The sequence below is a fragment of the Dipodomys ordii genome, unplaced genomic scaffold (assembly GCF_000151885.1).
Source record: "Dipodomys ordii isolate 6190 unplaced genomic scaffold, Dord_2.0 Scaffold17, whole genome shotgun sequence".
In the NCBI taxonomy this organism is placed as follows: Eukaryota; Metazoa; Chordata; class Mammalia; order Rodentia; family Heteromyidae; genus Dipodomys; species Dipodomys ordii.
This window is the reverse complement of record NW_012267233.1, coordinates 2,277,054-2,301,836: the sequence shown is the minus strand read 5'-3', so window position 1 is coordinate 2,301,836 and position 24,783 is coordinate 2,277,054. Positions and strand designations below refer to the sequence as shown.

General features: G+C 34.3%; 1 protein-coding gene across 3 annotated transcripts in view; it reads right to left on the bottom strand.

Annotated features, from left to right (window-relative positions):
- Csmd3 (CUB and Sushi multiple domains 3) overlaps positions 1–24,783 on the bottom strand; it is a 929,488-nt gene that overhangs the window by 341,140 nt on the left and 563,565 nt on the right. For all 3 annotated transcript variants that reach the window (XM_013012565.1, XM_013012564.1, XM_013012566.1), the window contains 3 exons: positions 21,656–21,982; positions 17,689–17,883; positions 1,759–1,897 (listed from right to left, as the gene is read on the bottom strand). In XM_013012565.1, the coding sequence (XP_012868019.1) occupies positions 1,759–1,897; positions 17,689–17,883; positions 21,656–21,982 (661 nt within the window). The remainder of the gene's footprint in view (positions 1–1,758; positions 1,898–17,688; positions 17,884–21,655; positions 21,983–24,783) is intronic.

Sequence of the window (24,783 nt, the reverse complement as noted above, 5' to 3'; positions counted from 1 at the left end):
TAATGAGTACATTTCTTATCAAGCATTGTTGCATCCTCTTTTGTTTCCACTTCCCATCCCTTCTCCCCTCCCCCAATCCCCCTGCCCCACTCCCTGTCCCCCATCCTCCCCTTCCCCCTCCCCCCCCCCCCCCCAAGTTGTAAAGTTCGTTTTTGGACATAACTTCTTGTACATCTCATTGTTGCAGTGGGTCCACCTGTATCCCTATTTAAACAATTTGTTTTTTCCCTTCCCCTCCACAAATTAAACCAACATCAAATACAAAATAGTATCTGTATTTTTCTATGAAAATTTTAGTATTATAAATGATTCATCTTGTTGTAATGGGTCCACCTATAACCCTATTTAAATGATTTGGTTTTTTCCCTTCCCCTCCACAAACATCAAGTACAGTGAAAACAACAAATACTGTGAAAGTGGGGCTTATACCATGGGGGGAGGGAGGCGGTGGTAGGGGAGTGTGGGGAGGGGTGGAGAGATGGGAAGGGAAGTTATGGGGAAACAAAGGAGGAGGCAACAATGCTTGATAAGAAATGTACTATCTTGCTCATGTAATTATAACCCCTCTGTACGGTATTTTCATAATAAAAAGAAAAAGAAATGATTCAATGAAAGACCTTGATCATGGAGACATACAGCCTGGTTTGTAAATTTCAATTGTTAAGGCAAAAACTCAATTATTATGTTGTATTGTGTTTTCAATAGATCCACTCGTTAAAATCTAATATTTTGTTAAACAAACACCAGGAAATAGAGACATGGTTTTTGGTTATTATTGTAGTTGTTTTTGGTGGTGGTGGTGGTGGTTTTTGCTTCCCTCCCCCCCCCCCACCAACCTCCAGGGAAGGGTAGAGTACAGGAAAGGAGGGAGGATGGTGAACAAATGCAATCATGCTATTCAGTATACACTATGTGGAAAACTACCTATGTGACTTGTGAACAGGGATGGGGAGGGGAAACTGGGGGAACGTAGAGGAAGGGTGACATTGTCCAAAGTAACTGTGATCAAAGAGCTCACTTCTGAAATGGTAATTTCGCTATACAACACCTTAATAATAACAATAAAATTATATGTAAAATATTGTTAATTTGTCAGAAACAGGTTGGTAGGTAAGGGGTGCTGATAACATAATTGGGAAATTTTGAATTGCAGATATTGATCATCCAATAGTAGACCAGAAACTCCATCCCTTTAACTCTAAACATTCATAATTACTGTCTGTCAAGATAAACTGATCAGTAATATTCATCTTAAAGGAGGGAAAAGGTCAATTGTTTAGTTGATAATACACAATGTCGACTTAGACATCTATTGCTCAGTGTAGTTATATGGACAGGGGCATACTTGGGCTACAATTAATTATCTATTTGAATCTTTTATAGCACTATTGTCTCCTTGAATCTAGCACAACAAAATTCGCAGGCACTTCAAAATACAGGAAAACTAAACTCATTAAATTAAAGGTCACATGTTCCTATCTCAGTAATGTTCATGTACGGGAAAGCAAAAAGGTCGGACTTGCATATTTCAGTACTATAGAGACAGCATTAAACAAATAGAAAATTAACTTGAAAACAGGCTGAAAGGTCAGAACGGGGAAACAACCTAAATCATTCAAGGTGCACCTATTGACTATTGTAATAAGATTATGCATTGATCAGTTTTTCTTTTTTTTTTTAATTGGGAAATGTCAACTTTCTTTTTCTTTTACATCATCTTCCCTTGAAAAGGTAGAAAAGTAAAACATTTGCAGAGACCTTTCAAAGGTAATTTTGATAGAGTGTCCAGGTTCAGCCTCAATCACCCACTCACAATTCAAAGAGTCTTTATAGTACCCTGGCCAGCCTGGGGAGAGGATCACACCACTTGGAGCTGAGAAATGGCCACCACATGGAGCTGAAAGAGAAAACCACAGAATAAGTAAGACCACAACTTGTAGCATGAGCCAGAGGTGTTATTTTTATTACTGACTGTAACTTTTATAGTTATGAAATACTAGTCTGTACTGTTTGTGAAAGTAAATGCATAATTGGATCAGTTCCTTCTGTTAGTGATTAGCTTCCCTCCCAAAAATATTTGTCTTAAAAAGATGATACAGTGATGTTTACGTCAATTAATAAACTGATTCTCCTCATCCTCACATCTCTGAGTGATTTTCCACATGCCTTTTACTGTTTCCAGCATATCCCTAATCTTCAAAGCTTCAAGAAATAATACATTTTGAGCTGTTTTTACTTTATTTATTTATTTAGTCATTGGGCTTGAACTCAAGGCCTAGGTACTATCTCTGAGCTCTTTTTGCTCAAAGATAATGCTCTACCACTTTGAGCCACAGAGCCATTTCTGTGTGAGGGGGGGGATAAATTAGAGGAAAGTCTCAGGACTTTCATGCCAGTACTGGTTTTGAATTATGATTCTTGGATCTCAACCTCTTGAATAGCTAGGTTTACCGTTCTGAGCCACCATTGCCTTGCAAACATTGCTTTTTATCTCATACTATTTCGGGTTTCAAATCCTGATAGTCAATGCTATACACTATCTAAAACCTTGACCTTCTTCTTTTCCAGACTTACTGTTACAATTGGTTCAATTATAAATTTATTTCTTGTCTGCTAAAATACCTTTTTGCTTGTGGTCCATCTATTGGAATATTATTGCACTATTTATAGACATATATTCACTTTCCTAGATATGTATATTGATCCCTTTTTCAACACCAAATTTATTGTATTTTATGCTTTTCATTTTCTTAAGTTAAAACACAATAGAAAACATGATGTTAACATTAGAGTTTCAGTAGACTCCAGTGGTTAGATCACTTACTATAAACACTGCTGTGTAGTGTTACACAGCAGTGTAAGTTACAGAGAGAGCAACATGGTAAATTTGCTGGAGCTTGAAAGTGTTAAAATCACTTATTGATAAACTCTTTGAAAACAAGAATTCAAGAATAGTCTATTTGCCATTCTTTCTGATGGAGGCATAGAATTCCATTGTGTATATATACCACATTTGCTTGATCCATTCGTCTACTGAGGGGCATCTGGGCTGGTTTCATATCTTAGCTATGGTAAATAATGCTGTAATAAACTTAGTTGTACTGGTAGTTTTAGTATAGTCTTGTTTATGATCATTTAATTGTAACCCCTCTGTATGGTATTTTCACAATAAAAAAATAGTCCATTTGCATGAGTTCCTATATTGACAAATGAAACCACCATCTCCTACAAGCGTTCATTCTTCTTAGTTCCATTATCCTTAATGTTTATTTCTACATCCAATCTGTCTTCAAGCTGACTCCTATTTCTTGAGTATTGCAGATGCCTCCTAGTTTAATTTACTATAATCTCATCCTTGATGTATAGAAATATTTGCATCCCAGAATCCATTAAAACTAGCCTACATTCATCAGCCAGAACAATTATCTCTTACTTTACACATCTCATGATGACCTTAAAATGTCATCTTTCTCTTTGAACCTACAAGTAGAGTAGATCTTGCTTTATGTATTTCTTGCCTACTCTCTTTTGTCCTTTATACTATAGCTCAGCAACATTTGCATGCTCTGTTTTCAACCAGTACCCAGATATAAAAAATATCAGAGCAGAGTTTTAAAAATGTTGAAAATTATGAGGATATGTATGTGTGTGTGATAACTCAGTGTTTCAACACATACTCTTCTATGACTCACTACTATGTATTTAAAAATGCCATGCATTCTTTCTTTTTTATTTTTTAAATAATTTATTTTTATTTTGTTTTTCATAACTTCTAAAATCTATGTTAGATGCTGTTTTTATTCTCTGTTGTTTTTAAAGATAACTAAAATTAGTAAAAATAGATAAGTATATACACTGACTTAAGCATTAAATACATGATACACATTTGAGTAAAGTTTTTTTTTCTTGTTTGTTTGTTCATATATTCCAGAGTGGATCTCTCTGACCCTTTAGCTTCAAATTTGTCTAAGCCTTATGCCTTAGCCTCATTAGTTTTGGGCTTACAGGCATGTGCCAGATTGAGTATTTCCTATGTGAAATGGACTTGGATGTTTGTATGCAATACAACTTTCATTAAAGAAAAACAAACTGATTTTTTTCCCCTAAGCAGAATTTGACTTTCCTATAAAGCTTTCAAAGGAGACCATTTTCATAAGGATTATTTACTCTTCTAGTTATGATGATTCAAAATGAGGTCTCCTGAAGGGTTATTATGTATTTCAAAAAATAAAAGTATGTGTGAAAGGGTCATTTACAGTTCCATATTTTAAAAGACAGATCTAAATATTTTACTGAGAGACCTAAAGTTTTAAAGCATTTAAACAGAAATCTTTGCTATATTATCAACTCATGTTCTAGAAAAAAATTTTTGTGCATTCAGTCTAATCATCATTAAATGAAGTAATTAGTCATAAAATTAACAAGCAATGAGCAAGAAAAGATTAAACAGTAAAGTGCTAAGTGATATTTGCACTAATCCCTCTGCCCAAAGTTTCAAGGAGATATAGTATAGGAGTAGCATATGTAAGTTTTTTTTCAAATTGTTTATCTTCACTTTTGGGGTTAGGACTTTCCAAGATTGCTACTCAAAACATGTAGGAAGAGACTCTTCTGGAGGTATGTAGCTTAAGGAAAAGGTTGCACTTTGTGTCATTTGGGAAAACGCAACTGATTGAAGAGTCTAAAAATGACATGGCAGGAAAAAAGAACTTCCAATAAAGATGCAGCAGAAGATTATATCCACAAAGTGTCTTAGCCAAGTGTAGAGAAAATATTCTAGAGGTAAAGTAAAACAACTGCATATAATCTGTTGCAAGAAAAACAGGAGAAAGAAGTGTAGCATACCCCCCCCAAAAGGAGTGAGCTTTGATGCCATAATAATGATACAGGAAGAGATAATAATTTTAGATAAACCTAATAGAAAAATGAATAATGATTCAAGCATAAAGATATTGAGTTGAACAAGCCTTGCACTTTGCTATGTCTATAAGCTGCCTGTAGTATTTACTAATTTTCTTTAAATAGTTTTACTTTTAACTTTTGACATATCCTAAGCAGAAATGTCCTTAAAAACATGCATTTTCATACATTTTATACACCACCTATATTATTCTAAGATGTGAAAAAATTCCTAGAAGCTATTGAAATTTAAGAAATGCTTATCCATTTTAGGCCTAATATAAGCTCTTATGTCTCCAACTGTAAAGGTAGTACTTATAAGAAAAATTTTGTTTAAATGGCCATAACCATCTTTTTCTGAAAAAGAAAGTGGAACATATAAAAAGAGGAAAGAGACCAAGACCATATTGTTACTTTTAATGTCTCATTCATTCTTCCTTTCATTGATTCAACCAGTTATGCAACGCAATAACATTTACTGAATGTTTCCAGTGGGCTAGGATTTCTGTGAAGATATCTTCCTGCATTATCTTATAGAATGCTCAAAATAATTCAGCTATATACGCATGTTAATATAGACAGATGCAGAAAGAATGAGAGTAATTTGCACATTAGCAATCATGGATTTGCGTGGTCTAACTGAAATGTCTTTCTGAAAGTCATTAAGTTACTCAACCTTTGTTCTTCATTTATTTAATGAACACAGAAGAGTAAATAACATACAAAATGTGATAAATTTTATAACAAGAATTTGTTCAAAATGGAGGACACAGATAAAGCCTCCATAGACAGTTTTCTGTTTGAAAGGAGAAATCTGACTTCTCCAGGAGGGGAAGATATTAGAAGTAAAAGAAATACTGTGAGCAAATGTATGGAGAATTGGGTCAGTCTAGTAATTCTAAATAATTCCAGTACATGTTTTAGAGGAGGAAAAAGGGAGAATGGATGGCGCAAGAAGGAGTTTGTGTCATGGAGTGATATGTAAGCAATAGAAAACTTATTGACATTGTGTTACCAAAATGTAAGGCATCTCAGTTAACCTCATGTCTTGCATTTGGCAAGAGAAGAATTCAGGCAAGGCATGAACCTAAGTAAAGATGATAGAAAAGTTTATCAGGAAAAAAAAGTGAAGACAGAGAAAAAGAACACCTGACATTGAACTGTCATTGGAAGACAGTATTCCAACACCTATCAGCCAACTTCTGTCATCTTTTTCCTTACAGAGTCCTTGAATTAAAAAGGAGAATTACAATCTTTGAAGATGGCTTTCTCATTAATGGATCTTCTTTTTATTTCCTGTAAGGTTGATCATAGCCTATATTTATTTGTCCTTTTTACTTCTTTATTTTCTTGTACACACCTGCATCCATGTCATTTTCAGAAATATTTTGGTTTATTAATTTATAATGACATTTGAAAGCTGTATAAGCCGTAATTCTGGATCACTTGTTTTTCTACTCACTTGTATCATGGAACATAGGTGTACATAGACACAGATAAGGCTTTCATTTAAATGGAACTTATGGATTAGAGATAGTACACCTGAGGCTTGTGAGATCAGTTTGGACATTATAATAAATACTAAGAAAGGCATAATTAAATTCAGAAATAAAGCCACGCACCAGTGGCTTACATTTGTAATTCTAGAAACTCAGGAGGATCATGGTTCAAAGCCAGTTGAGGCAGGAAAGTCCATGAGACTCATCTCAAATAAACCACTAGAAAACCAGAAGTGGCACTGTGGCTCAAGCAGTAGAGCGCTCACCTTGAGCTGAAGATCTGAGGACAGTGCCAAGCCCAAAGTTCAAGTCCCACGACTGACAAAATTCAGAAATAAGCCTGACACATTGTGGAGATGAAGAAGATATTTAGGAGGTTGAAGCAAACAACATTTACTGATGGCGTGACACAGCGTGTGCAATTGAAGACCCTTTTGGTGTGTGATAGGAATGACCGGATATAAATGTGTTCTATTCACCAAAATGGGGAACACAAAGAGTGAAGAGTCTCATATGAGAAGCCATATGGGAATCACTGCTGAGACTGAAGGGTCTTGAAGTCTCAAAAGAGATTAAAAAAAAGTAACATCTGGAGCTCTAGGTTCCTTATCTCACTTGGTGAAGAAAACTTATTTTGAAAACTCATGTTTTATTTTTGTTTGTTTGTTTGAAATATAAATCTTCTTTCAGACTACTAGTTTCACAATCCAAAATGTCTTTCTCAATAACTTGGCAAGCATCTCTTTGAAACGTAACCAAAATCCCTGCTAGTCTCTGTGGGAAGATTGGATGATATCTTTAACAAACTCCAATTATGAAAACATCCCATTATCAAACATAAGTGACCTTATCACATTCCCCATTCTCCTCTGCAAACAGCTACCCAAACATTAAAACTCTTCATCCTTTTCAGGAGTCATAAACACATTAACTCTGACTTATTGCAATAATTCTGAATAAAAATTTTCCTTGCCTATTTAACTGCTATTGAAAACATTCATACTCATGAAATAGTACAAAGATGTTACTATACTGACAGTAATAATTTTTCTCCAAGTCTCTCAAGATGCAGCATGATAATGCTCTACTCTTTTCAATGCCTGACTTCTTCCATACAATTAAAAGTCATTTCCATTTTTGCTAGAAGGTCAAGGTCCAGTCATTACTGATTTATCAATTAGGACAATTTGAAGTACTTTGTAGTTTAGAATAAGCTGATAGGTAAGTTGCTTTTAAAAATAACTGCTATATTGTTTATTTTGCTATTTTTATAGATTGAGAAATATAATGAAATATGATTTGATGAGAAACACAAGCCTAAACAGTAGCAAATATGAAACTAAAATTAAATATTTTGATTCCAGTTTAGGAACTACTTCTGCATTATATTTATTCATTAATTTTCTAAAGGGGATATTTATTTAAACATTTCTTCCTCTCTTTACTAAAGGTTAAGTCCAGAAAGAGATGGCTAGAAAGCTTGAAAAGCAGAATATTCATTCGAAATATTTCTAATATTATTTTGAAGTTATAAATACCTCTTTTTAAGTGGTTTCCCAATAATATTTTACCCATTTATGTACTCTGATGGAATTTAGAAAAAATACAGTTGTATGATATCATATATAACTTTAGGACATTTTTTTTTAGAAGAAACATAGTCACCAGTAACATAAACTATACTAGCACACTCAAAGTAGGTAGACAGTCTGGAAAAGGGAAGACAGATAACACTCTAGGGGAAGAAGAAAAAATATTGACATAAAAGTTGTCAGAGGGGAGTTCAGATTAGGAACCAATAAGAGGATCAGGGAGAAGTGGATAATGAATACAGACATGAAAGGAGACGTACTAGCTTGTGTGGGAACAAGCAAATGTGTTTTCTTGTTGCCGTCTTTCAATGTACAGTTAGTGGAAGAGAGGGGAAGTTTGTGGTGTTAGGCAGTAATTAGGGCTTTTTGAAGAGTTTTTTTTATTGTGAAAATACTGTACAGAGGGGTTACAATTACATGGGCAAGATAATGATTACATTTCTTACCAAGCATTGTAGCCTCCTCCTTTGTTTCCCCTTAAACCAGCATATACTTAAGGGACTTGTTAAATGTAATTTCCAAAATAATCCTCTAGTAATTGCAAGGTGAGACCCAGAAACCCTAAGATTAACAAGATCTCCTATCCTGATCTTTATTTTGAGTTTATTCTCCAGGCTCCATGGCCCACAATGAAGCACAACATGATGTAAGTGATTTGTATTTTCAAGATTGTGATCTCACAAGTTGCTGGGATGAGGAAGAGATTTGAGTATATTAGTGAAATGCGGATTGTTGCTTCTGATCTTCTCTTTGAAAGAATAAAAAAGAAGAGCATATGAGAAATATGATAGACATATTTCATTTATCTAATGTTATCTTTCTAAAGTCTAAAGAAAGTAAAGTGAATAGAGTGGAACATGGGCCCATTTCGGTATTAAAGTTAGTGAAACGGAGCTCATTCAAATTACACAATGAGAGTCCAAATTGCTTCAGACTGCATACAATGAAAGACCCTTGACTAATGAAAATGGTAGGGAAGTATGGTGTTTTTTAAGTGAAGAGACTCTTCCATCTGGGAAGTGTCAGTCAGGTGTTCTCAAGGGAGTTGGGGATAATGAGGTCTGTGTTTTAACATGAGAACTTGACAATAAATGAATTAGGGAGGCAAACAGTCTAATGAAACTAGGGGTCCAGGACTGGGATAATGCTGGGGTGAGGGTGGACTACCTGCTAGAACCCTAGCACAAGAACGGGTATCCCAGAACAGACTACCAACATATGCATTCCTGATTTGTGGTTCGTATTTTAATTTTTTTTGGGGGGGGGTCAGGTCGTGGGGCTGAACTCTGGACCTGGGAGCTGTCCCTCAGCTCTTCATCTCAAGGCTAGCGCTCTACCACTTGAGCCACAGTGCCACTTCCGGCTTTTTTTTTTTTGCTTATGTGGTGCTGAGGAATCAAACTCAGAGCCTCTGGTATGCAAGGCAAGTGCTCTACCACTGAGCCACCTTCCCAGCCCCAAGTATTTTAATTTTTTAAACTGTTGAGAACAGACTAAATGCAAATTGAGAATCTCTCTCTCTCTCTCTCTTTCATTTTTCCATTTCCCCATATTTGTTATATTATATGAATGTTGAGATTTAGGGCCAAGATATACAATGGGGGCATTCCAGTAATACTAGCATTTCATTTGATAGATACTGTTCTGTACAAGGCTGCCTGATAAAACCTACTGGCACCTCATTTAACAATGGTGGCTCCACTTTTTATTCTTTATTTCCTTTTCTTAACCTGCTTGATGATTATTCATTTGGCAAGCCCCTCTAACTTGTCAGACTTCCAACTTTCTCTAACATTAACCCTAAGACAAACTAAGGAAGCAAGCATTAAGATTAAAGAGCTAAAATGAAAGGGAAGCTTGAATCCCAGTTCCATGTTTTTTTTTTTTGTGTTATTTTTTTTCACTTTCTTGCTTGCCCTTTCTCCTTTTTTATGGCTAGTTCAGTGAAAATTGTAAGAAAAACTTTACAGATATATGAAAGATATATTAAATTTCTTATGACAGACACAGATGAGACCTGAAATTTCATATTGTATGAATAAATAAGATAGATGTTTATAGTTAGATATAAATGTGTATGAATGTAAACAAACATTCTGGCTATTTACAGCCACAAATCAATTGTGTTATATGCTTCAGATTGTTGACATAATTGCTCTCAAAGAATTCTTTCCAATGGGAATGTAATGTGTGTGAATGAGGAGAACGTCCCTTCCTCTGAGGCTAATTGAGATTCAAGGGGAAAACCCTAATCCTCAAAGGGAAGTTCATCAGAAATGCAAGACTAGCCTTCTCTACAAATAGTTTTGCAGTGACTTCAGTTCCATCCTATTCATTCAAAGAATTTTCTTAGATATCGGACAAGGAAGTAGCAAGTCTTATGTGCCATAGTATTTCAGAGAGTTCTATTCTGAGGGCAAGAAAATTCTTGCTTGAGTAAGCATTTTACAAAACATTCTGACATTTGGTGGAACAAAACAGGAAATTGTTCTTCCTCCTCACCCTCCCTCCCTTCCTTCCTTCTTTCCCTCCCTCCTTCCTTCCTTCCTTCTTTCCTTCCTTTCCTCGTTCCTTCCCTGCTTCTTTCCTCTTTCTTTTTCATTTCTTTCTTTTCCTATAATTTTCTATTCTCTTCCTTCTTTCTTTTTTTCTAAGTATTGCCTTTAAGCATGCACTGTCAAATGTCTATCTCCTCACCCCAAAAACATGTTGGCAAGACACTCTTTCTAATCATTTTGAGTATTTAAAAATATGATGTCCTAGTCCAGTTTTAAGTGTTCTCTTATTTCCATTTACCCATTCATTCAAAATGCCTGTTTGAGGTGAGAGAAACTTTGAGAATAGGAAGAGGCACTTGGAATTTGGAACAGGGAAGATAACTTTGAGGGTCTATCCTTTGGCCTGCAGATTGGCTGTGAACAGGACAAAGAAAGGAAATCTCAGGCTCTCCCATTTTGCATCCATATCCTTGGTCCAGAACTATTTTTTCCTGCAATAATTCTACAGTAATCTTAGAATTCAGGAGGGATTAGCCTATTTAGCAGGTGTCAGCTATGGACATAATTGAGATAGAAGAGCCAAATGATAAGTTCTCCATGTGGTCTTCTTTTGTCCATGTCTATGGAATGAGTTTGACATCATCTCCCTTTATCAAGGTTTGCAGTAACAATAAGTAACCATGAGGAAAATTTAGCTTTATACTACTTCAATCAGACATTTGCTTATATTGTTTTCCATGTAAAGAAGGATGCTGTAATAAGAATGTTGGAAATTCTTATAAGTCTCCTCCAGAAAGAAGCAACCTTTTATTAGTCAATTTGTGTGAACATCTTATTTATATCATCATATTTCAGACAATAGTTTCATCTGAGTTTTCCAATATATTTCACTAAAAAAACCCCTTATAATCTATAAAGCAGTCCATTGAATGCATTATATACCAATCATATTCAGGAACATTATCATGTAATCCAGAAGGCCAAAATTCCATTTTCACTTCTGTTGGGAAAGGTATACTCTATTAAAGAAGACATTGCTGGCTACAGTGAAATAGGTAGAGGACACAGGAAACCAGAACAAAAGGAAGAGAAAAGTAGATAATATATCTGGGCATAAGAGCCTCTTGAGACCCAGATTAAAAAAAAAACAATATGAAGAAATCTTTGGCTGGTCACAGATAAAACAAACTGTAATCCACTTCTAAATGTATCATATTTTATTGAAGAGTACTGGGGGATTGAATTTAGAACCTTATGCTTACTGGTCAAGCTCTCTGCCACTTGTGCTATGTCCCCAATCTCCATTTTTAAATGTAAACTACAAATTCCACTATCTATATGAGCTTTAAGAGAGAAAGGCAAGCTACTATTCAGGGCAGAATTCTTTAGAGACCAAGTATTTTTAGAAAAGAGGTACATCACTTTGTCTTCCATATTGAGAGCAGAGCTGAATAGGAACGAGAGACCTTATAAGGTTCCCCTCTTCCCCTCTAGTAATTGTGGTCAGAGACACTGGTGGCTGTTCCAAGGATGTCTGGAATGGAGGAAATAAGAAATGGTTGGGTTCCATATGTTTCAAAGGGAGAGCTAAGGAGTTTTTCTGAGGCATCAGTTACGGCACATAAGTGAAGAAAGAGTCTGGAATGATTTAAAGAATGTGGTCTGATTTACTGAAATACTGACAATGATACTCACAGTGGTGGAGAAGGTCTGTAATAGAAGCAGACATGGTTTGATGTGGGAGTGTAACTAAGCTTGGACAGGTTAATTTTGAGAGGCTTATTCAACATCTAGGGGGTGATGTTGAGTAGGATTTGAAAGGTATAAGTCTGACTGTGAAAAATGCAGCTAGATACATAAATTTGAGAAATACTATTGCAAGTGTTAAAGTTTGAAACTGAATAAAAATCATCTGCTGAGTAAATAAAATTAAGAAAAGACAGTATCGAAGGCATAGTACATAGTTTGGAACTCAGTCATGTCAAGGAGATGAAGAGAAAGTAGGAAGATAGACAAAAATGACTCTGAATTGAATATTTACTAAGATGAAATGTAAAAAAGCACATATATTTTAGACTTATCAAACTTATTATTTTTGCCTAAAATGCTAAATAATTAAAAAACTAAACTATTTAACTAAACTTTAATTACAAATGATAAATGGCATGGATTAGATATTTTATCACAAAATAATGCTTTCATTTTAATCTGACTCTCAGTTTTGCTCTTACAAATAATCCCTCTCTCATCTCTCAGTCCACAGGAGTATTTCAATAACATTTATATTTTAAAAAAAGACATTCACCAATGAATACTAAATCCTCATACTCAAGAAATGTTTCTGTGGCTGCTACAGAGATAGGAGAATTAATTTATGTCCAACTGTCTTGCTTAAAAAAAAATCTGAAAACTCAAAATGACTTAGAACTCACTGCTTGACACTTAGGAAGAGAACTTTTCTTGTTTTATCCTAAGTCTCATATCTCTTTTAAGTTCTTCTGGGATTCACTGGCTGTTTTAGTGCTGGCAAATATAGAAGCATGGATTTATAAAGTAGGAATGCAACTCAGAAAGTAGCTTAAAAAGATATGTCAAAAACATTATCTCTCTGCTTTGAAAATGCATAATTTCTTATAATAAGGTGGAGAATGTATTCACCAAGCTTCCAAGGAGACAGAATTTCAGTTGAAAACCTGTGGTTTCTATTCATGGATTTCCAAAATATCATTGGAAATTGCTAGTTCGTACTTTTCTTTCTAAATGAATGGTGCTTTCTGCCTAAGAAAAAGGATGAGTTCAATTATTTATTTTTTTGTTTGTGTTGTACAGTCCTTGTGGCTTGAACTCATTGTTAGGGCATTGTTCCTGAATTCTTTTTTCACTCAAAGCCGGTACTCTACCACCTGAGCCATAGCTCTGCTTTCAGCTTTTTTGGTGGTAAATTGGAGATGTGTCTCATGAACTTCTCTGCCCAGGTCTCAGCCTCCTGAATATCTAGAATTGGTGGCATGCATCATCAATGCCCAAATGAACTCCTCATTCTTAGGGAAACATACAGTACAGTGAAGTAAGATGTTGAACACATGTGAGCAAAAGTATAGAAAAGTATAGAACAGAGTAAGGAGAATTGATTACAGAGAGGGAAAGATATTTAGTGAAGAGAGAGAAAGATATTTAGTGAAGAGAGGATTCTATGTAGAAGTCTGTGGGAAACAGAGAGGGAGAAAAATGGTGGAAATGATAGTGACAATGATGATAATGATTCTATGAATTTTACATGTGACAATACTTTCAATGGGGGATTAAGAAAAGAATTGACCCTATTCTGTTGATGTATAAAGCTTCTGCGTCTCAAATAAAAAGAAAAGACAAATGACTATAGTATTTATAATTGCTATAGTACTATCAATGGTTAAATTATTAGCAAAATTGTAATATATCATATATATCGTATTGAGGGGAAACATGTTAAGATACAGACATTATATAATTGCCAAGTCAATAGGTCACTGAGATTAACACAGTTTGGGGGAAATTATGCCATGCAAGAAAAAATACTATAGCTAAACTATGTGTGAAAATAGATCATATTGAAGCAGTGTGTCCATGAAAGGGCTGTCTGTGTAGGCTAATGTCAATTTTCAATAGATTTATTCTTGAATTGTTTGGAGCTGTTGTGATTATGTACTGAAATATTTATCTGTAATTATTTCTCACAAAAAACACCTGCACGTTATGGGAATAGAGTGTTTTCATTAGCTCTTAATGTATTTTAGTTACTTTGTTGCTCCTTTGGACATTTGAGTTTCTGAACCCTACTGAACACATTGGGCATCTATTTGTGACTCCAATCCATCAAAACTGTCATCTCCTGCCAGTTGGCTTCACACGGAAGACATACGTAGACAGATGAATTGAGTTGCATGCAAATGTTAAAAAAGAGATTTTTCTGGCTCTGTGCTGAACTCAGAGAAAATGGTAAAAAATCTGACTGACATTCACTAGATAAAGATAGATACAGACTGCAGTATCAAGTTCATAACTAAGTGACTGAGAGCAAATTTACCAAATAATCACCGACTTAATTCCACTACTAAGAGTCTCAAAAATCCATGAGTCTGGTAAAGCAAGTAAAAAAAAATAAAAAGAAAGTGAGAAAAATGAATTATTCATAGCTTTTTTTAAGGAAAAGGCCAAGAAACAATGCTCAGAATACGTGAGGGGTAGCTAATGGGCATAAAATCTTTTGGCAAAAAATGAGGCAGACTGTCTCTGCCACTTGGAGTTGGCCCTCAGGATGAACAGAATATGGGTCGACAGAGATAAATGGGTTTCCCAGAACCTCAAAGGAAAATCTCCCTGGTAGGTCAAATACACAATTTATCTTGCACATAGTTTTAATGGTCACAGGAAAAATCTTAGTGACTAGAAATTATCTGGAGTTTTACTGAATGTTAAAGGATTCTGTCATTTGAGGGGTCAGGGATGGCTCTTTTTAGCATTGCTAAAAAAGAAATCTAGGGCTCCATTAGTACCTTCAAGTAAATAACTAGTGAAAGAATCATATCCAAGTTTCAAGACATACAAATGCTCAGAGTGAGGTGAGGAGATAAACAAAATCTAAATGCTATTACAATATGGCATCTGTTCTATTAGTCAAAGCACTCGGAAATTTGGGAAAAGGAGGAGAGAACAGATTCCTGGACACATTTAAACTATAAAAAACAAAGAATTCCATGGAGAAAGATGCTGAGAATACTTAAGAGAAGAGGATCACAGATACTGATCATGCGGCTTCTATTGTTCAGGAAACAAACAACCAACAACAACAACCAAGCTAGATATGGGAATAGTGTGGACATGAGAACAGTGTAGGAGAAAGAATCTGTTATGAGTGGGAAACTGGTGAGAAAAGGAAGAGGTCTTTGGGGAAGTTCTCTTTCAACACTGAAAATCCTTATGTAGAACCATTAAAGGAATGTTAGAATAACCAACAATAAGACCTCCAATAACTAGCGAAACACTATTTGTCATGGCTTTAGGATTTTCTATAAAGAAGACACACAGTTTGGCTTTACATACTAAAAAATATATTCAAGTTGTATCTTCAGTTCCTGTAAAGAAGTTATTCCACAATATATATATACATATATGGATTATATGTACATATTCTATAATTACTATATTATATTATTATATTATGAATATATCATTATACTATATATATATATATATATATATGTTTCTTCATGGAGTTTTGAAACAATTCCTAAGGCAGGGGTATTCCAAATGAAATAAATGTCCCCAAGAGTCACTCTTCCCTAAATTGGGAACTAGTCCTACTTGTAAAGCAATCATGCTTCTCTAGATCCTCCAAGTATTCATCAAGACCTCTTTTCCTATCCTACACACAATCTCAATGAATGATTGCTATTTCCTTCCACCTCAAACAAATTTTGTTTCTATATTCTAATATAGCCCAAAATTGGGAGAGAAAACTATGATTTAAGGAACAGGCTTCAGGACAGAGCGGTATCTAAAGACTATGAATTACTATTTTTCTCTTTTTATTTGACTATTTTGTTATCATTTACAATATTTTTTAAAAGTAATCTCATAGTCATTTGTATTGACTACAGCCTCCTAAACTGATAACATTTGAAGATGGGAAAGAGACACTAAATTGATGAAGTTCACTTTGCTGTTCTCCAAAATGATACAGCTCAGGGCAGAATGCTTACCTAGAATTGAGCACTGAGTCTGACACCTACCACTGTAAAACAACCATGAAAACAAATCACCTGCCTGGAGTTGGTGGCTCAGGCCTATAATCTTAACTACTCAGGAGGCTGAGATCTGAGGATAGAGGTTCAATGCCAATCCCTGGCAGTAAAGTCCTTGAGACTCTTACCTCCAATAAACCACTAAAAAAATCAGAAGTGGTGTTGTGGCTCAAGTGACAGAACACTTGCCTTGAGCTGAAGAGCTGAGGGATAACGCCCAAGCCCAGAGTTCAAGCCCCACCACCAACCACCCCTGCCAAATCACCTAATTATTGCTTAAAAACTATTTTAAAATGTCATGCTTACATCTCATTCTAAAATTTATTCATGCTACTTTAATAAATAGATATGTTGTATAACCAGATATTAGAGCTAAAAGAGAAATGGATTTAATAACACTAATTTCTACTCTGGCTATTCCAAATAATGACTACCCTCTCCAATCATTTCTGTTGAATCTACAGTTATACTCTTTAAAATTAGAGTTTTAAGTATGGCCATCCTTCTTGTCAACCTAAATTCAACTTCTTGAAAATACACAAAGTTATATAATCCTAAACATTGTATATCACAAACATACAAATATATGCACACAGGTAAACACTCATTTTTTTCTTCCTTTGGCTGGAGAGTTTATGTCAGGGATTGGCACTTACATCAACTCTATCATTTGAGCCATACCCTTAGTCCTTTCTTTTTAATTACTATTTTTTAGAGAATATTTTGCATTTTTCCCCAGGCTAATTTCAAACTGAGATGCTCCTGACCACCACATCTTAAGAAAGTGGAATGACAAGGATGAACTAGCACACCGTACAATGCTACTTTTTGTGTGTGGCTATGTTTTAAAGTGAAAACAATAATTGAACAAGAAAATAGCAAATTATACTTTCAAACTTTATGCATTTTAACATATGAGTGCTTTAGCTTAAATTTGCTTTATTTTTTTTGTAAACAGAAGAATATAGGAATTATAAACTGCACTTTTATATACAAAACATTAAAATTGCATGTATACATATAACTGAGCATACTAAAGGACATTTCCACGAGCAACCAATATTTACCATCTTTTAATAGGAACTCTTATGGAAAGGAAACTATTGGAAGAAGAGGTGTGGCTCTGGAAGTACAACACTAGTTTTGAACAAAAAGCAAAGCAAAAGTATGATGGCTCTGAGAATCAGCACACACACACACACACACACACACACACACACATACACACAAACTATTAAGTTGTTTCTAAAAAACGTGAAAAAGGGAGTTAAGTTTGTATTACTAGATTTGTATGATGGATAATACTGAGAGACACTTTAAGATGAGGATAACAATAGTCCAGGAATATTGAGCAACTTCCCATGGCTTCAAGTATGTAAAGATGCTGGTCATATCTCTTGTGTACCTTGGTACTTACCTCCACATCTTGGAATAGGTCCACTCCACATTACTTTTCCATCCATAAGGATGCAAGTAATTGTCTCTGTTCCCTGGGTTTTAATAAATCCTTCTTCACAAATGACTGAAATTGAACTCCCCAGTTGAAAGTTGTCCCCAAATCGCCGAGCATTGATTGGAATTCCAGGATCAGGACACTCATTATGGCCAAATGCTTTAGAAAGACAAAGAAAAACACCCAAGCATTATTATGTCCACATATTTTTGGAAGAAGAAATAGTGATTCTTAAAAAACAAAAGAAAACCAAAAACCAAAAAAAAATGTGCGTTTACTTCTACGAAAGTGTTTTATTCATTCATTGTTTCAAGATATAAAGAATTTACTATGAACATTTCTACTTTGTCTACTTTTAATGGGTACGATTGATTTGAAATATGAATTATAGTGGAATTATTCACTTTATAACTTTTGATATGAATTAAACTCCATTATTTCTATTTATTTATGAATTTCATTAGACTTGCTCTATGTAAAACTCCCAGTATAAGCTGCTTAGTATTCCAGCTGCTTAGAATTCTAATTAATGTGAATTTTGAGCAGTTTGATTTTATTTTATTGAAACTCTTATTGTACACTTTGTGGGCAATGGGAAGAAAAAAAATTCCTTGTGAGAAATAAAGGGAAATGTTTCAGTATACTATGAAGTTCTTGCTTCTTTATGAATTTCTGCCATGTAGGAAAGGAAAAGAGTTAATTTCTGTAATTCTCACGTTCTGGATACAATGATAAGTTGTTTTCACACCTGACATTTAGTAACACTTGTGACCAAAGTGTCACTGGTTGCTATGGTCTTTACTACTATGAAAAGCAGTGTTAAGCTTAGCAAAAGTCACCTCGCTGGCCTCCAGTTATATAAATAAAACTTGATAGGCTTGGAATGTATCCCTTGTTCTGGCTTCTAAATTCTCCCTAACACTATGTTGTACATGGGTGATGTATTTATGCCTCTCAGAATGACCTTATTTTACCTTATTTTGCCCATGGTGCATGTTCAGTCCAGGTAATTCAAATAACAAATGTATAAATACAGTGTGTTTATTTGAACAAGTTACAGAATGTTAAGCTTACCTATTTTCCTCTTCATCCATCTGCTTTTCTTTATATGTGTTGTAAAGTTTTAATTTAGAATGCTATAAATCAAAGAACATTTTCCTTCATAGCAAACCAATAGATTCTAAAAATGTAAAGTAGATTTTATGAGATGTATATGATTTAATATTAGATTCACACTCTACATCATTGTAGGCAATATTTAATTTATTTGAACAACTTTAAATTCAAATGTTGATAAGCTGAAAAATTCTATCAATTTATTTATCATTATAAGCCAAACTAAACCAAGGACAAAAGGTAAATACTGAAATACATTAAATGTATTTAGATGTACTTATATCTAATGTTTGTTTTATCACCTGCATTTAACAACTCAATTTTGAAAATTAGGTTTTGCTGGTGGCTCATGCCTGTAATCCTAGCTACTCAGGAGGCTGAGATCTGAAGATGGTGGTTCAAAGCAAGCCCAGTTAATAACAGAAAAAGCCAGAAGTGGTACTGTGGCTCAAGTGGTAAAGTGCTAGTCTTGAGCAAAAGGGGCTGAGTGACAGCACCCATGCCCAGAGTTCGAAGTCCAGGACTGGAAAAAAAAAAGCATTTTTTTTTAATTGTGAAAATACCATTCAGAGGGGTTACAATTACACAGGCAAGGTAATGAGTACATTTCTTATCAAGCATTGTTGCCTCCTCCTTTGTTTCCCCTTCCCATCCCTTCCATCTTCCCCTCCACCCGCTTCCCACGTGCCAAAGTTGGAAAGTTCGTTTTCGACATAATGACTTATATATCTCATTGTTGCAATGGATCCATCTTCCCCTCCAACAATTATACCTATATGGCTAGAGAAGTTGAGAATTTCTTCATGTGTTTATTGGCCATTCTTATTTCAAAGAAGTCTCGCTTTAAGTCTTTAGCCCACTTATTAATCGGCAGTTGTTTCCTTGAGAATTTGTTGGAGGATTTAATTTTTTGAGTTCTAAATATATTTTAGATATCAAACCCTTTTTTGGTCTTTCTATTGATCTTGCTAGCTATGTCCTTTGCCATACAGAAGCTCTGAAATTTCATACAATCCCATTTGTCCAATCTTTCTTTGAATTACTGTGTTTCTGGGTCTTCATTAAGAAAATTTCTGCTTCAATACATAATACTCAACTTATATTTTGTCAGAAAAGAGAACATACTTAGGACAAATTAAACAAACTTTCACATAGGATCAATTAAATAATTTATTATAGAAGCAGCACAATGTACATAAGACTTGAAAAAATAATAAATTTAGGACAAAATTAGTTATAGATGCACATACGTATCTCTCTCTGATACATATATAAAATAATGTTGGAGAAATTTCAGATACAGAGATCATTCTCCACAAAAGTCCTTGTAGTACATATCACAGAAAATTTGACTGAGTACATTTGAAACTCTGAAGATTCAGCGTTCACCATTGGTGTCACTTTGATCGAACAATAACTATAGTTTGCTACTAATTGCCAAAGCTCTGCACTGAACAATGAGGATGGGAGCAAAGGGTGAAATTCCATTTTAAAGGGCAACACCAAGAGAGAAATAAAGTCCTAGGACTGTACCACTACCACACTTAGCTAATCAGGAAGGTCAATATGTAACAGCAAAAACTGTTCCAAAGGAAAGAAGTAAGCATAATAGACCACTAGGACTTTTTTTTCCATTAGCTGATTCTTTCTTCTTTCTTTTTTTTCTTTATTCTTTTGTTGGTCATGGGGCTTGAACTCAAGGGTCTGGATGCTGTCCCTCATGCCCCTCAGCTCTACAACTCAAGATGAGCATTATACCACTTGAATCACAGCACCACTTTCGGTTTTCTGGTGGTTAATTGGAGATAAGTGTCTCATGGATTTTCCTGCCTGAGCTGACTTTGAACTGTGATCCTCAGATCTCAGCCTTCTGAGTAGCTAGGATTACAGGCGTGAGCCACCGGCTGACTTATTTTCTACGATTATAAGAACTTTTTTCCCTTTCAGACAAAGAATATTCATCATTTGAAAATGCAAAAATGTGTGTATGATATGAATAACTAACCACCTCCACAAAGACTGCCCACATCCAGAGAAATAAAATAAACACAGCATGACAAAAATGTGATGATACAATTTAAAAGTCAGCCTAACAATAATAGTTTATGTTGATAATCCATTTACTAGAAATCCTGTACTCTGTACTAAATTTTCTCTATCCTTCAAGAAACACAACCTAGTTTAAGTACTGTGAATAGTTTTATTATTGTTGTTCTTCTATCAAACTTAAAAGTGTAGCAAAGACGAGATTCAGAGATAGGATAACTTGACTGTAGAGATGACATTTTCAGTAACTAAGGCACCCTCCCCCAGAGTGGCTTTGTTAGGTCAGATCAGTGGTCTTCTGCCTTAAATTAATGATTTCCTTCTCAAAATGTTTTTGAAGACCTGTGATTTCTTCCTCCCTCTCCCCATTGGAAGCATAACTCTGTGCTGTCAATATTTGCTTAAAGTGTCCCAATGATTTGTGAACAGCTTGAAGAAAAGAACTATTTTCTTTGTATACTTGCATATAAATAACAGCCAAATCTGTGATGTATAGCAGGTTAAAGTATATGACAAGTCTTAATAGAATAAGCTGATATATTAATGGTATTGGAAATGCATCTCATTAATACCCAGCATCCTTGACAAAGAGAAATGGCAGAGTAAGGAGTGAAATGCAGTTGGAAATCAGAATTAAATGACCCCCCCTGGCAAAACTAGGTTATGTTTGCTTATATGTGAATGAAGAGAGTTGATTTGTATTATTTTTTTCAGTTGTACTTGTAGAGGAAGTATGTTACATGGAAAAAATAAAAAAGAAAAAACTTACTGTTGTAAGTGATGTTAAAGCCACGTCCTGACATGGAGTGGTCGGCTTGAAATTCCAATCTCAGTATATGACTATTACTTGTAAGGTGAGAAGGCACTTCAGCCCCAGTAAATGTCCCAAGAATCGGGGAATCCGGGGAGTCTCCGTCTTTAACAGCAAGGAAGTCAAATTGAGATTCCAGATCAAAGTCATTGAAAGAAAGGTGTATTCGACTTCCTGGATCGGAGATTATTGTCCAGATGCAATTTAAATTATTTCCATATCCTTCTGGGTAATCAGGAGAAAGAACTGTTCCCATTGGTGCAGTGAAGTTGGAGAGACAAGGAACTGGCAAAATAGGAAGATTATAAATACAATGAATATTTAAAAGTAACATGGTTTACCTTATTTTGTCATATTCTTCAATTTGGCCCATAATCAGCACTTTGGTAAAATACATAAATAAAAAATTAAATAAATAAATAAATACAGTGTAAAATATTCTACAAAACAGGAAGAAAATGTTCCCATCTTTACTTTTGTGAAAATATCCATTTGAGTGAGTAGAAAATTGCCTGAGAGATTTAGTGAAGCACACCTATGAAAGTATCTGGTGGTATTTTCAAAGACAATTTAATAACAAAAGGTCTGATTTACTTTAACTGGATTAATTCTTCTTAGGATTTATAATTACAAAAGTATTATTAGGAAGTAGTGAATTATGGGAGGAGAAGCCTAATTGGAAGAATTAGGTCATATGGGTTACACCCTTGCTACATCTTGTGCTGGCTCCCAACTGTCTATCTGCTCACTGGGCCAGAAAGACTAGGCTCGATGTGAAACACTCTCCCTCCTCACCGTGTTGGACTGATACCTCTGAAACCATGAGGTACAATAAATAATTCCTAACTTTGATTTTGTCCTGTCTTTGGTCACATTAATGAGAGAACTACACAACACATTAATTCTCGTTTGTCTTTATATTTTAGAAAATGGTGGGGATTTTACTGGACTACACATCTCTATTTTGCATATTAGAAAAAACTGACTTAAGACTACATATTTAAATGCATGCAAATATAAGTGGAGAAAAGAATTAATTTAATTTGATATCTTATTGGTTCTACTATACTATAAAGTTATTAGTTCATATATATATATATATATATATAGATAGATAGATAGATATATTAACTCCCTACAGAAAGTAATAAGGTTAATGGAATAATTTAAAAATGAATTTTTGTATTTTTTTGTTGGTCGTGGGCCTGAACTCTGGGCATGGGCAATGTCCCTCAGCTACTCAGGGCAAAGCTAGTGCTCTACCACTTGAGCCACATCACCACTTTTGGCTTTTTCTGCTTCTGTGGTGCTGAAGAGTTGAACCCAGGGCCTCATGCATGCAAGGCAAGCACTCTATGAGTGAACCACCTTCCCAGACCTGATATTTTGTATTTTACAATACATAATCATTATGTAATTATTTTGTTAGTAAGTATATTATATTTATTATTATAATTGCATTATTAACAGATATTGTATATTACACATAATATTGCATATTTATATCCAACAATACAACATATAAACATATTGAAATATTAATATGCTATATTTAATTATATAATTATTACATGATTATAGGTATTACAAAATTACTAACGCAGGATGCTAAGGTTCAGAGAAAATTCAGAATATAGGTGGAAGCTATGTGTCTTATCATAAACATGAAATATTCTTATAGATACAACCAAATAAGCTGATGAATTATCTTTTAGAAACTACTGGAAGAATACACAAATAAGAGCTCTTTAATCACAAGACAATTTAGTCTTACTCTCACCCTTGTTTCATTTGTAATGTTAAAACAATATGAATTAACTTTCACCTACAGCCTTTAGAAAATGCAAGAGTAAGAATTAGGAAAGAAAATGGTTTATCACTAAAAAGGAAATTAAACTTGAAATGTTAATACCTTTTCTTCTGATGTTTTCACAGATTTTTAAGAAAAGTGATTGACACAATTTTGAAATATATTTAATTGTCTTATATTAAATATGAAGATTTGTTTCAAATAACTAGCAATAAGTCATATTAAAATGATCATTTATAACCAATCAGAAGAGGGTACAGTTGGGAAGGGGGAAAACAGGACAGAGTGAAAGAAAAGTTGACATTGATCAAGGTATGTTGTGCTTTCAAACCTGACTTATGGAATTGTGACCTCTTTGTATGACTACTTAATTATAAAATTGAAAATATAAATAAGTTTAAAAAATAATCAGTCTTGGTGTGATGGTGCATGCCTGTAATCTGAACTACTCATGGCAGAAGTAGAATTGTAGTCAATAGGTCACTCTGAACAAAGCACAACCTTCTTTTTTGTGATCTTTTTTTTTTATTATGAAAATACCGTACAGAGGGGTTACAATTACATGAGCAAGGTAATGAGTACATTTCTTATCAAGCATTGCTAACCAAATAAACAAATACAACAAACCCTAAGGAACAAGACTGAGGTTATGGTTCAATTAGAAAGGAACATGTCCAACAAGAGAATGGCACCAAGTTCAAATTTGAGTAGTACTAAAAAAAAAAACAAAAAAATAATAATCTCCATTTTTGGGTAAAGTTACCACATATAACAGCCTTATTAGTTATACAAGTATATCTTTCTATCAGAGTTTAGGTTTATGATTATAAATATATATTATAATTTATTCTTCTGAATAAATTAACTTGCAAATATTTTAAATAATTGATTATAGAAAAACATTAATTGCTAAATTTTATTACACTTTAGGACATTGGGCATATCTAATTTATATATATTTGAAGATGTTCCCTTGAGATTCAAGAATTTTTAAAATTTGCTTTTCACTAAAAATATATATTTTATTAGATGTGTTCTAGAGAGTATTAAAACACTTTTTAAAGCATTTCCATCTTTAAGCTGGGTTAAACAGGAGAATGTGTTCTTAGCCTTCTCAATATCCTGATTTTTATCTATAGGCAGCACCTCAATTTTTTCATATTTGATGTTGATATATTACATTAATAGATTCCAAATATTAAATACTATATAGTCTTTCTGTTGTCATTGTTAGTTATGGGACTTGAACTTGTCCTGCCACTTGAGACACAACACT